The sequence below is a fragment of the Cheilinus undulatus genome, linkage group 2, assembly GCF_018320785.1.
Source record: "Cheilinus undulatus linkage group 2, ASM1832078v1, whole genome shotgun sequence".
Taxonomy (NCBI): Eukaryota; Metazoa; Chordata; class Actinopteri; order Labriformes; family Labridae; genus Cheilinus; species Cheilinus undulatus.
In genome coordinates this window covers 54,049,382-54,062,816 of record NC_054866.1, presented here as the reverse complement: position 1 = coordinate 54,062,816, position 13,435 = coordinate 54,049,382, and the positions used below count along the sequence as shown (strand labels likewise).

Below are 13,435 nucleotides of genomic sequence, written 5' to 3'. Positions count from 1 at the left end.
GCCCCCTGGACCATAGTTTGGACACCCCTGGCCTAGTGGTTTAAGGCGTGCCCCAAGATTCAGATCCAGCCCATGGCCCTGTCCTGCACGTCTCTCCCCAGCTCTCCTGTTTCCAACTCTATCCACTGTCCTCTTCAACTAATAAAGGCCCAAAAAGCCCAAAATAAGTCTTTAAAAAACTATAAAAACACTGTATGTTTGCTCTGACATGACATTGTGTGTTTGGTTTTCTGTTTGTCACGTCCAACATGGGCGGTGTATTCAAAAATGTTCTCCCACTCTGTCTGGTAGACCCTAAGGCACAAAACAAGCACGCCCACATGACCCGCAGTCCATAGTGGCATCAAAGATAAATCTAAATATTTGTGATAATTACGTCTTTTTATTCCTTTATTGAGAGACATGCAGGAAAGTGCCACAGGCCGGATCTGCAGGAATTTTCAAAATGTGTGAGAGTGAGCCTCCCCTGAGAAGAAATTATTCATTCCAGGGACCCCCACCCACAAAAAGGGTTAAACATTTCAAACATTTATGTCTAATCTTTAAACTTTTTTAACATTAATATATTTTGGATATTTTGGTTTGCAAATGTCCTTAAACATCTGCCTTTCCCTCTTATTTGGTTATAATGCCATTAAATACCCCTTTTTCACATTTTTTTGGCCATTTTACAACTTTTTGCCTCTTTTTCCCACTTTTATTCCATTTTTACCCCTTCTCACCTTTTTGCCTATTTAAGCTACCTTTCATCATTAAATATCCTTTTTTTCCCAAATTTTTTGCTCATTTTTGCAATGTCTTTTTGCCACTTTTATCTCATTTTTTGCGCCCCCCCCCCCCCTTGTTTTTACTATTCTTTGCAACTTTTTGTCCATTTAAACTACCTTTTACCATTACATACCACTTGTTTCCTCTTTTTTTGCCCATTTTAGTCACTTTCCACTCATTCTTTTTATCACTTCTTACCCATTGCTGCTTCTTTCTGCCAATTTTTCCACTTTTCCTCCCCATTTTTACCACTTTTCACCCATTTTTTGCTGCTTTTTGACTATTTTTGCCACCTCTAACCTATTTCTACTGCTACTTCAAGCTGTTTTTGCCACTTTTCACCTCTTAGATTGTGGCTCTTGCAAAGGTATTTTTCAACAGTTTTGCTCTTTGGTTGAGTAACATTGCTGTATAGCATAGTCCCTATAGTAACTATAAGTCTAGCTAATTTCCTCAATGCACAGCAGCGGTTAGAAAAGCAAGTCACCCTTTTTTTTTTATGGTTTATGGTTTTTCTCCTCCCCTGAAGCTCTGTGGCGCCCCCCAGGGGAGGCCCACCTCACACTCTGAAACCCACTGGTCCAGAGTGAATTAAAGAAGGGGCTGTGGGGCTACAGGGGCTCTATAGGGAGGTTTAGGTTTGTTTTAGATAAGGTGTCCACTACAAAGAAACCGCTGAGCTGAATGAATCAAGAATGAGCTGGTATTAAATCTGGTTCTAACATCACCTCAGTGTCTCAAAAGTCTTTAAAGTTGACCCCGAATCCTCCATCTGCAGAATCTAATTTGATCTAATGATAGCAGCCGCAGCCTAAATGTCACCGCCAGTCCCCCGGCCCCTCTAACGCCTCACACGCTTATTTTTCACGTAGTAGTCAAGACACGAGCGCAGCACGTGTAGGTGTGCCTCCATGTATAGCAGCAGCTGTTTCTGCGTTATAATCCCGCCGTGTAATCCATCTGTTCTGCCTGCTTCCACGTCTTTGACCTTAACTGTAACCTAATTATAGACCAATCTAAAGATGACTGCAGAAATCATAACCGTGCCCACATTTCCTCCATCTGCTGCCCAGAGCTGTTTCTGAGACGAGGCTGGGAGTGATGGTGTCTGTTCACTGACAGCGTTGTCGTCCTCCCAAACGTCTCTGAAGCTCGGAGCAGTTCTCCTCACTTTGTTCCTGTTTGTGTTCACAGCTACTGTACTCGGGCATTACGGCTGTAATAACATAATCCCAGAGATTTGGCCTGACAGCAAGACAGTATGCTGCCCATTTCAACTGACAGTAGGGAATTATCGTCACCACACACTTCACAGACGGCTAGACATGTGCTATTAGTGCTGCTGTGAGGCTCAACATGTGGCCCGCGAGCCCTCTGAGGGACGCCGACAGGACGAGTGAAGAGTTGAGTGATCCCGGAGTCAGGACGTCAGTCAGATTTATGGTAAAACACATTTTCAAAAGTAGTTGGATAAGACAACTAAACCCCTATTCCAAAATAGTTGGGACGCTGTTTAAAATGTAAATAACAGAAGTCAATAGCTGGGTTTCCATTACAGTTTTTCGCAAAATTAAAGCGATATCTCTTAAATTTTAATTAAGTACAATTGCGCTTTGAATGCGTTTCCATTGAAGGGAGTTTTGGCCATAGGCCTCGCAATTCTTGTAAAATCTTAAATTGCGTGAATTTGCTGCAGGGAAGCTTGACGCTCAAAACCCGTTGCGTGTTAGTACGGTTTTGGTTACATCTACGGCGGTTGCCTTGATCATTTTGAACAAAAGACGAAGGCAACGGATGATAGTTCAGAGGTAAAGTCCGTATGTATGGCAAAAGCCACGTACAAGGGTAGAAGTATGATGTTAAGAAAAGTCTTGTCTCTTCTTCTGCCTACACGTACAGCGCCATGTTGTCTTGGAGTGACTGGTCATGTGACACCGTACGTCACGTCCCGTGACCTGTAAATGCAGAAAAAGTATTTCCATTGCACTTTTGCGATATATTTCTATATCGAAACGCCTGAAAACCTCCTCATGAACGTGTAACAACTTTTTAGCGATATTTTAGTTTTTTTTTTTTAATTCAGGTGTTTTCATTGCCAGTTTTTTTTTTGCACTATTTTGATTTTGCGCATTTCCAAGTGTAATGGAAACCCAGCTACTGATTGTCAGATCTCATAAACCCATATTTATTCTCAATAGAACAGAAACAACATGTCATTTTAGCATTTCAGGAAAAATACTAGCCCACTTTGAATTTAATGGCAGCAACACATCTCAGAAAAGTAGGGACGTGGCCGTGCTCCTTTTCTGTAAATATCTGGGAAGAGAGACCATGTTGCTGGAGTTTTGGGAGAGGATTGTTGTCCCATTCTTGTCTGCTGTAGGATTCTGGCTGCTCATCAGTCCTGAGTCTTCATTATTGGATTTTTTTTTACTTTTATGGTGCTTCAAATGTTTTTTTTTCCTGAACATTTTTAATTTAGCGATGCTGACAGAATATTTAGACATTGACACATATTCTTAAACAGAATTCAGTGGTAGTGTTGAACAGAATCAAACTCAGATCAAAAACATCCTCACAGCTATCATGACCAGCAGAGGCTTCTTCTTCTTCATCTTTCCAACATTGAAACTGAATTCATCTTTGCACAGTGAGAAAAATAAACTGCAGAAAATGTTAATATAATCTGTGATATCAACAATAAAAACCCAAGTTTCTAGCCTGCTATAAATACACCTAATTTTGATGACAATTCATTTTGAGAAAAACAAAAGAAAATGTGAATTTTATCCTGACCAAGTCCACAAAACTAAACCTGATCTTGCATTACCCATGAGCCCTGTGGTGCATTGTTGGCATTTTCAAAAGAGCTTTTCAAACAATCATGAATAGTTGAGCTGGTGTTGGATCAGATTAGTGCACAGGTGTCAAACTCAAGGCCTGGGGGCCAAATCCGGCCGACCTCATACTGGCCCACCAGTATGAGGTCTGCAGATTTTCTCCAGTTTAAAAAATGTAAACTTCAGCTTGCTTATTTAAAATATCCTTGTTAAGTCATAAAACTCTGAAAAGTAAAGAGTAAGGAAAATTTTATAAAAAGTCAAAAATGTGAGGGAAAAAATACGTAGTGTTTCATTTCTTATTTTCAATTTTGCATCTTAAGATTATGACTTAAACCTATGATTATGACTTTTCATTACATACTTCAACCTTTTTAACTCATAATTTGTGCTTTATATGTCACATTTTTATCTTTTAGATTCCCAATTTTAAATTGTAAGTCATATTTTGACCTTTTCAACTCCTTACTTTGGCTTTTTAATCCCATATTTTGACTTTTAAACTCATGATTTCAATTTTTTTCTCATATTTTGACATTTTAAATTCATCATTTTTACTTTTTATATCATATTTTGACCTTTAAGACTCCCAATTTTGGCTTTTTAATCACAAATTAATCAATCCCCAATTTTGAACTATCAGACTCACAACTTCAAGTCGTATTTTGACTTTTAAACTCATGATTTCCACTTTCTCCTCATATATTTGCACTTTAAAAACATTATTTTTCTATTGTAATATCATGTTCTGATCTTTTGAACTAATAAATTGGAATTTTTATCTCAGATTTACACCTTTAAATTCATCATTTTTATTTCTGAATTTCTAAATGATTTATCATCAGTGTGTTTTTTCATATTTTATCACTGGTGAAAATGAGTTGACAGTTCATGGTTAAATATTGACCCTGTTAGACTTAAATCCAGAATCCGGCCCCTGCTGTGATTGAGTTTGACACCCCTGTATTAGTGGATTTCATATCTGGCGAGAATTTAGCATTTAGGCAGAATTTTCCCATGATGCCCTTGGGCAGAGTGTCTAAATGTGTTCAGGTGAGTGCTAACATTGACTTTGACTGTCTGAGTCATACTTTTACCTGGAAAATTACTCAAATGATGATGCATTTACTGTTTTTGATCATTTCCCCCCAATAGTCTGTGTAATTGGCAGCCAATAGGATTTTTCATTCCTGAACTATTTAATTGTAATCTGTATTTTTTATTTTTTTTTTATTTTTTTGCAAAATGACTCAAATACAGTGTTCTAAATTTTTATGCAAAACAGAGTTTAAAAGACACTCAATAATTTCTAAAGGACTGAAACAGAAATCTGTTGTATTTTCTGCATAAGGAGGTAATTTTTCTCAAATCACAGCTATTTCTATCAGAACCATGTTCACAGATCCAGTTCCACATTAACACAGGAGCCCTTCTGTGATATCACCTTAACAACTCTCTCATTCAGTGGACTTGTATGTCCATGTCTAGTTTCTGCCTGTATTTCCTTTGAGGACGTCAGAATTGCCTCCCAGAGCTGCTGTTTGGATGTAAACTGCCCCCATAAAGTGTCCTTTTAAGGACGCTCCACTGGTTCTCAGTGGGGTTAAAGGTCAGGGGATGACAGGATTTTCTCTCCCTTTTTGTCCACAGCAGCCAAGGCCTCAGTGGGATTTTGTGTTGCATGGGATGGTGCGTTCCCTCGCATGAAAATGATTTTTCCCCTAGAAGGCACGGTTCTTCTTTTTGTACCATGGTAGGAAACAGGAGGTTAGGAACTCCACATATTTATCTGAGGTCAATCTGACACCTTCAAGAACCTTAAAGGGGCCTACCAACTCACTTCCTGTGATTCCAGACCAAAACATCACTCCACCTCCTCCTTGCTGACGCTGTTGGGACATGGTGGCCATCCACCAACCGTCCAGAACTCCATCCATCTGGACCATCCAGTGTAGCACGGCATTCAGCAGTGAATAAACCGTCTGAAAATGAGTCTTTATTTTTTTCTGAGCCTAACATTTCTCCTTTAGGTGTTGGTTAAAGGTGGCTAAAATACAGCTTTACATATACAGCGTCAGCTAGCCTCTGAATAGGGGTGTCAAAGTCAGTCAGAGCAGGTCTGGAGTCTGGACTTAGGTCTAACCTGAGAATCTAACAGGGCCAACATTTAAACATAAACTGTCAGCCTCATTTTCACCAGTGATGAATTATGAGAAACAAATAACTTAGCACTGATGTTCATGATTTTGAGATTTAAAAAGCCTCAAGTGAAGAGAGAGTCAAACTTATTAGTTCAATGTATGTGACAAAGCCAAAATCATGAATTTTAAAGGTCTAAACATGAGTTAACATTTTAAATTGTTCGTATTAAAGGTTGAAATATGGGATTTAAGTCAAAGCTAGGAGTTGAAAAAGTCAAAACATGAGATTGAATTTGAAATCATGAGTTTAGAAGGTCAAAGTATGAAATAAAAAGTTAAAATCATAAGTTTAAGTCATAATTGTGAGATGCAAAATTGAAAATATGAAATGAAAACACAAATTCATTCCTGCCACAACATTCATGAGTTTTAGTCTTGTTATTTTGACTTTTTCAGTTTTTATGACTCCACTAAAATCATCAAGGTTAACCCCTTAAAGCCTGTTGTATCATATTTGATACACACTTTTATGATACCTCTATCTAATCAATATGTTCATAAATTACAGAAAAAATACTTCTGAATACAATCTGATAAATGATAAGAATTCCAGCTAGTGGATTATCAGTTACCAAAACACCTAATGTATCAAATGAGATACAAAAAATATATATGTTAAATTTTATGTTTTTTTTTTTTTTTTTGGATTTCTGTAGAAAGTTAAATAATTATTTCAGTTCCAAAAAAAGGGAATTTTCTGGGGATAATTTTTGTTTTCAGGCTTTAATGGGTTAAAATGACATTTTTATACCGGAGGAATCCTTCGGACCTCATACTGCTGGGACAGTTATAATGTGATATGATATTGTGGGCCAGGTATAACTGTGCCATGGGCCGGATTTGGCCCCCAAGCCTAGAGGTGGACACCCCTCCTCTGGAGGATCCTGATCCTGCAGCTTCAAATCCCTATTTGCTGCTCATCAGCGCATTTTTCACAGTTGCTCTCTGAAAACGATGAATTTGAAACTTTCCTGAATACATCTTTATCTGAACAAACCCGTCTGTGCTCTCAATCACACACAAATCTTTCCACAGTGTGATGATCTCTCTTCAGTCTCCTGAAATATCCAGTTTTCCTTCCTTTACCAAGATACTGCACTGTTTTGTGCACTTAACTGATCTAAAAGTGTCATTATCATTCAGAACTTGTTTTACATCATGCAGGAGTCCAATAATTTTCACTTCTGCCTCCTCCAAATGTCTGAAGGTAATATTTTACGGAACATATGCATAGGTAGGTAGAAATTTGGTGAAAAGGTTTACAATTGAAGCTCTGCAATTTCAAACAAAGCACATACAAAGCAACAACTGGATTTAGAGATGTTCATTTATTCACAAAAATGCAGAAAATTGTATTTTTGGGAACAATGTTAAAAGCTTTTTTACACTGCAGTGAGTGTATGGATATGAAAAAGTATTAGGGCCATTAAAAAAATTGGCATGCATTTTTTCAATTCTAAGAAAAATCAAAATTCTGTCATTTTTCTCAGGATAAAAAAAATTCATACCATTTTTTATGGCTTAAACGTTTCTAATCCTCCTCCATACATACATCTTAAAATAAAAAATATATATATATTTTTAAAAATACTTTAAAGATTACATTTCCATGCTGTGATCAGCAAGGCCCAATTGTTTTTTGTTTGTTTGTTTGTTTGTTTGTTTGTTCTTTTGTTTTGTTTATTTCATTTCCTAATTTCAATTTTGCGTCTCTCAGTTAGGACTCAAATTTAGGATTTTGACTTTTAATGTCATACTTTGAGCATTTCAACTCATAATTTTGACTTCTTATATAATATTTTCAGCTTTAAGATTCATAATTTTACATTTCAAATCATATTTGGACCTTTTAACCAATTATTTTGTATTTTATTGCATATTTTAGATTCCAAAATTTGACTTCATAATCCCTTAGTTTGACTTTTTAGACTCAGAATTTAAAAATTGAATCATATTTTGTCTTTTGATTTCATGATTACTAATTTTATTTCATATTTTGACCCTTGAAACTCATGATTTTGACTTTTCTTTCTAATATGTTTGCCTTAAAAAAACATTATTTTTCCAGTTCAATTTCGTGTTTTGACCTTTTTGAACTGATAAATTTACTTTTCTCAGATTCTGAGCCTTTAAACTTCACTATTTAACTTTTCAAATGTCAATCATCATCATTTATCATCAGTGCTAAGTGTTTTTTTTTTTTTTTTTTTTTTTTATTTTATTACTGGTGAAATGAGGTTGAATGTTTCTGGTTAAAAAGGCGACCCTGTTAGACCCTCAGGTTAGACCTGAATCCAGAATCCGGATTGATTGAGTGATTGAGTCTGACACCCCTGTTTTTGTTGGATAATTTGGACCAGTGTATTCCTTCTTTGAGAACCTCAGATATGAGAGGAAATCAAGGACATGCAAAGCATGTTTAAATGCATCTTTTACAAATATAGAACAGGTTGTTCTTGAACAAAATCAAAAAAGAAGTTTAAAAAAGATTAATCTGGCTAATCTACATTAACCCTCAGGCATCACTTTAATTCACTACCCTTTAAAGCCATTAAGAACAAAAATGTCCACTTCCAAAAAACTGCCGTAAAAAAACTTAACAGATTAATTTTTTTCTGCTTTTTTGCATAAATCTCTTCAGCTGTGCTAAAATTACCAAACATTTAATCATTTTGAGGATTTTAACCCTTTAAATGCCAGTTTGATACTTAAAGATAAAAAAAATGTGGTTTGAATGGGAGTCAATGGGACGTTTTTGTCCTTAATGACTCAGAAGGGTAGTAAATTTTAAATTGGATTCTACACAAAAAGTAATAATGCATCAAAGTCAGTATTTTGGCTAATCATAGACATATCCAAGCACAATTTAGAAATAATGCTCCAGCCATCCAACATTTGGTTTGAGGAAGATATCACTTTTTTTTTTTTTTTTAACTTTTTTTTCATAAAAAAAAACAACAAAATGATTGAATGTTTGGTAGTTTTGAGCACAGTTGAAGTTGTTGAAGAGATTTATGCAAAAAAAATGCAGAAAAAATATGAATCTGTTTAGTTTTTATAGCAGTTTTTTGGAAGTGGACATTTTTGTCCTTAATGTCTTTAAAGGGTAGCACATTTGTTTCGCAGTGTCCCCTGACCTATTACAGCAATTGAAATTTCAATTCAAAGATTTGCCCAGAAAGAAACTTTGTTAAAAAAATTAGACCACACGCACTAACACAGCCAAAATGGTGAGCAGATACAGACGAAAAATTTGCCCAAATGGACCAAAATGTCCCTAGTGATGCCTGAGGGTTAAACAAAAGTTTACTGCCTCACTTTTGGACGTAGATCCGGGTGCATATTTCCATCATTGCAGTTCATCCACGTCTTTTCTTTCTGCAGATTTACTCGTCTTCTGTCTCTGCCATGACCCCAAACTGCAGAAATAAGCTTTCTCAGGCCTTTTGGCTCAAATCCCTCTTTATTAGAGATTTAAACATCAATATAAATATCATCAAGCCCTGTTAATCCTCTGCAGACCACTCAGATTTTGGTGGGATCAGGGAAATATTGCCTAAAATATTCTTGTATTGTCACATGAGGATTTCCCTTCTTGTACCAAAGGAATGAGACAAAAACCTCCTTCATACGCTTTTAGCCACTTCAGATTTCTCTTTATTGTTGTGGATATTTATGCTGCTAAACTGCTGTAATCTGGTGTGACTACAGCGCTTTAATCCTGATGTGTAAACTTTAAAAATAGTGCAGCGGCGGTGGCGGCAGTGGCAGTGGCGTTGGTGTGAGGGGACTGTGGCTGGCATATGGACGCCCCCCTCCCCTCGCCTGCTGCCAGATAATACATACAGATCCACTTTAATACAAAGAAATCTCGTATTATTCCCCCCTTACGTAAAGGGATGAGATTATCGATACACAGATTAATGAGCGTCCAATGGCGTTCCAGCGTGTAACCTGGCCCCGCCTCCTTCCCCCCTCCCTCTGCACAGCACACAGATCAAAATAGAATCAGCTCACAATGACTTGCAGTTTAGTTGTTAGATTTTAGTCTTTATTGTACTATTTTTTCTTGACAATTTGCTAGCGGACATGTGAAAACTTGGACCAACAAAACATCATCATCATTATTATTATTATTTTTTAATTACAGCATATCGTCAGACTGCGGTAACAGTGAGAAGATGTGTTTTTAGAAAATAAAACAAGAAAGAAAAAAGAGAAAAATCCAAACCGAACAGGAAAAAAAAAAAAACATTTTGACTTTAATATTTGATGGTGATTTTTTTCTTTTTTTAAATTCATGTACACAATATAACAGTCTAAAAACATTAAACACACAGAGCTGAAGACATTGCAGTGTTGGTTGGGAAGTGGCAGTCCTCAGGGCAGTTTATATACTGTAGCAACACGGTCCTGCTGTACTGTCAAATATCTACTGGGACGGACAGGGGAGGAAGAGGAAGGGGGCGAAAAAGGGGGGAGGACGAGGGGAAAGGGACTACAAACCAAAATGGCCGTCGATATAAAACTAACAGTCTTTTTTTTTTTTTTCTTTTTTTTGTACTTTAAATCCACCAATCAGGAGTCGGTAGAGACAGAGAGCAAAGGAGGAAAGTAGAGCTCAACAGGGACCGCCTACTTTTTGGGGCGGCTCTGAAGTCAATTCTCCCGTTTAAATCCTCCAATGACGTTTCAGGAAATCATCATATCAGTGTTCCAATCATAGTCATGACGATAAAACATTTGAGTCAACGCAAAAACGGTGATGACAAAGACAGAAAACAAGCAAATGTGCTAGCATGTATGTTTGATAGGGAACAAAGGAACTACACATCCCATAATCCACCATGATTCCCTTAATTCACTGGAAACGACAGCTTTTCAAACTTTCAGGATGTTTACTGTACAGTGTCGGATTTTCAGGGTCGATTCTGTAACCGATGATTAGTTCAGAGCAAAGCTGGCTCTCGTCTGATTCAGTTAACTTTATTAGTGATCGGTAAAATAAACGCTGACACAGGAAATCCTCCAAACGCTGAATAATCCATCAGGCTGATAATCAGTCCACCCCGACTATAAACACCTGCATCTCTATTGTAGAGGTTATATTATTAATGATAATGATGTAGGAGACTCTGTGTCCACATGGAGGTTCTCAACCAGCGGGTCAGGACCCAAAAATGGGTCGTAACTTGGTGTCAAGTAAAAGAAACTAAGTGATGTACGGAAGCCCTAAGCAGACATGCATATATGTTTTATTTTACTCCATTTTCCAGTCATGACAAGTGAATTTTGTTTTCTTGAGTTTTTATTTACTTATCACGTTATCTTGGGATTAACAAAACATGATTATGTGTTAGCTTCTCAAGATTGCCGGGAAACAACCAGGAATTGACACGCCATCACAATAAAACAGAGTAACATCAGATGTTTGCGTCAGGGCTGTCAGAATTAATCACATCCTTTGTTTTTGGCATTTTGAAATTCCCCTATTTTGAAATTGTTTGTGTGTCATTTTGATTTTTGAGGAGAATAATTGACTTCCTGTTTCCAGTTTAAATAGGAATGCTTTTACAGGAAGAGTAACGGAAAAAGGAACTTGTTACGGATCTTAAAGGGAACTGGCTTAACCAAGGCATGAGCTGAGAGGACAAAAAAGTATTCAATTATTCATGATTTTAGAAATTAATGCACAATAAATGGAACTTAGTCAATCACAGTAAATCTGATTAATCACAATTTTAGAAATCAACACACTATTAATGGACCTTAGTCAATCACAATTAATACAATTAATCATGTTTTTAGAAATTAACGCACTATTTATGGACCATAATCAATTCTATTAATGCGATTAATCACTATTCTGGAAATAAATGGACTATTTAAGGACCATAACCAATTGCAGTTAATGTGATTTATCACAATTTTAAAAATCAGTGACCTATTTGTGGGGCTTATTTCATCACAGTTAATGGGATTAATCATGATTTTAGGATTTATGCACTATTTAAAGACCTTTATCAATCACAGTTAATGCGATTAATCATGATTTTAGAAATTCATGCACTATTTATGGACTTTAATTCAGTTAATGTGATTAATTACTATCTATGGACCACAATTCATCACAGTTAATGGGATTAATCATGATTTTAGGATTGATGCACTATTTAAGGACCTTTATCAATCACAGTTAATCTGATTAATCATGATTTTCAAAGTGAATACTCTCTTCATGAGATTTATGCTGAAATCATAGGAATGTTTGAGAAGTCCTAGGATGTAAGTCTGCACACGACTCTTCTGTGTTTTACTATTCACCGTCAGGTACAGTGGGGGTCCCCCTCTCTGGCACCCTTATTCTGGGGTTGATGGGCTGAAAAGTGCTCTAACTCTTATTTTCTCTTATGACGTGCTTTTAAAAACTATTCTTGTCATATTTTTGGATTTAGGTTTAAACTGGTTGAAGGTTTTTGGACATTTTGATGCATATGAGGGATCTTCACAGCCATAATTACAGCAACATTTACTGCAAATGCCTTTAGATGGCTAAATAATCTAAAATAATAACAGAAATGCTGATATTTGTGATGTTGTCGTTGCAGATACGTTTACATTTCTTTATACTTGAAACTCGACTTGCGGGCCGCTTTGAGTGAGGAAGAGGGTCGAATGTGGCCCACGGGCTGCCAGTTGCCCACACCTGATTTAGAAGGAGGCGAGGCCAGCACGGTCTGGATGAAGTACCCTCTCTTATCAACATCTGAAGGCGTCACTGTGACACCCGAGGATTGTGGGTAATGTAGTCCTTCTCCCATAGAGAGCAAATAAAGGTGATTTTCTCTTAAACGAGGGTGATACCATTGAACGTGTGTCTTCAGGAGCGTACGCCATCATTTCACACACAGGTAGCCCGCTCAGAGTCTACCTAGGATGGTTTTGGCTAATGATTAAATCAGCTTTGGAGGAAATGAAGGGGCTTTTTACTTCAGGAGCCAAGCTGTTGAGCTCTACGGGACGGGGGGGGGGGAGAAAAAAGGGGGAGGGTGGAATGTCTCGATTTTCATTTTTTACATTTCTGCATTTTTCTTTTCTCTCGTAGACAATATAAAATCTCACAGACAAGCAAAGAAAAAATAAAAACACTGGATGTACATGTTTGTTTGTATGTATAAATGTATCGGACGGAGGGGTGGATGGATGGATGATGAAGAGGGGGATGAAGAGAGGAAGAAGGGCTTGAATTATTGCTTTCTGAGTGATTATTAATTCTCACTTCTCTTCTACATGGATTGCATCTTTCTCATTCTCTCAATCTCTCTCTCTCTCGTTCTCACCATGGTGATCTGTTTACACGTGATTACTCCGTTTATTCGGGAGGGAGGAGGAGGGATGAAGGGAGAGAGGAGGAAGGGGAGGGCGGGAGGAGGAGGAGGAGTTAGGGCGAGGGTGGTGAGGGTGGGGGCGGGGCTCAGAGCTCCTTGCTCAGCGAATCCCGGGCAGTTTTAATCCTCTTTGTGTGGCCTCACACGTTTCCCGCCTTTTTGTCTGGTAAATGATAACAGAAGAGATTGAAAAAATGTATTAAAAAAAGGATAATAATAATAAACAGTCATATAAAAG

The 13,435-nt window shown here is 37.3% G+C and overlaps 1 protein-coding gene across 1 annotated transcript in view; it reads right to left on the bottom strand.

Moving 5' to 3' along the window:
• Positions 1-9,852: 9,852 nt before the first annotated feature.
• The window catches only part of si:ch211-137a8.4 (golgin subfamily A member 6-like protein 2), an 89,315-nt gene continuing 85,732 nt past the window's right edge, over positions 9,853-13,435 (bottom strand). The window contains exon 4 of the mRNA XM_041796252.1: positions 9,853-13,360. Within this exon, the coding sequence (XP_041652186.1) occupies positions 13,338-13,360 (23 nt within the window). The 3' untranslated portion in view covers positions 9,853-13,337. The remainder of the gene's footprint in view (positions 13,361-13,435) is intronic.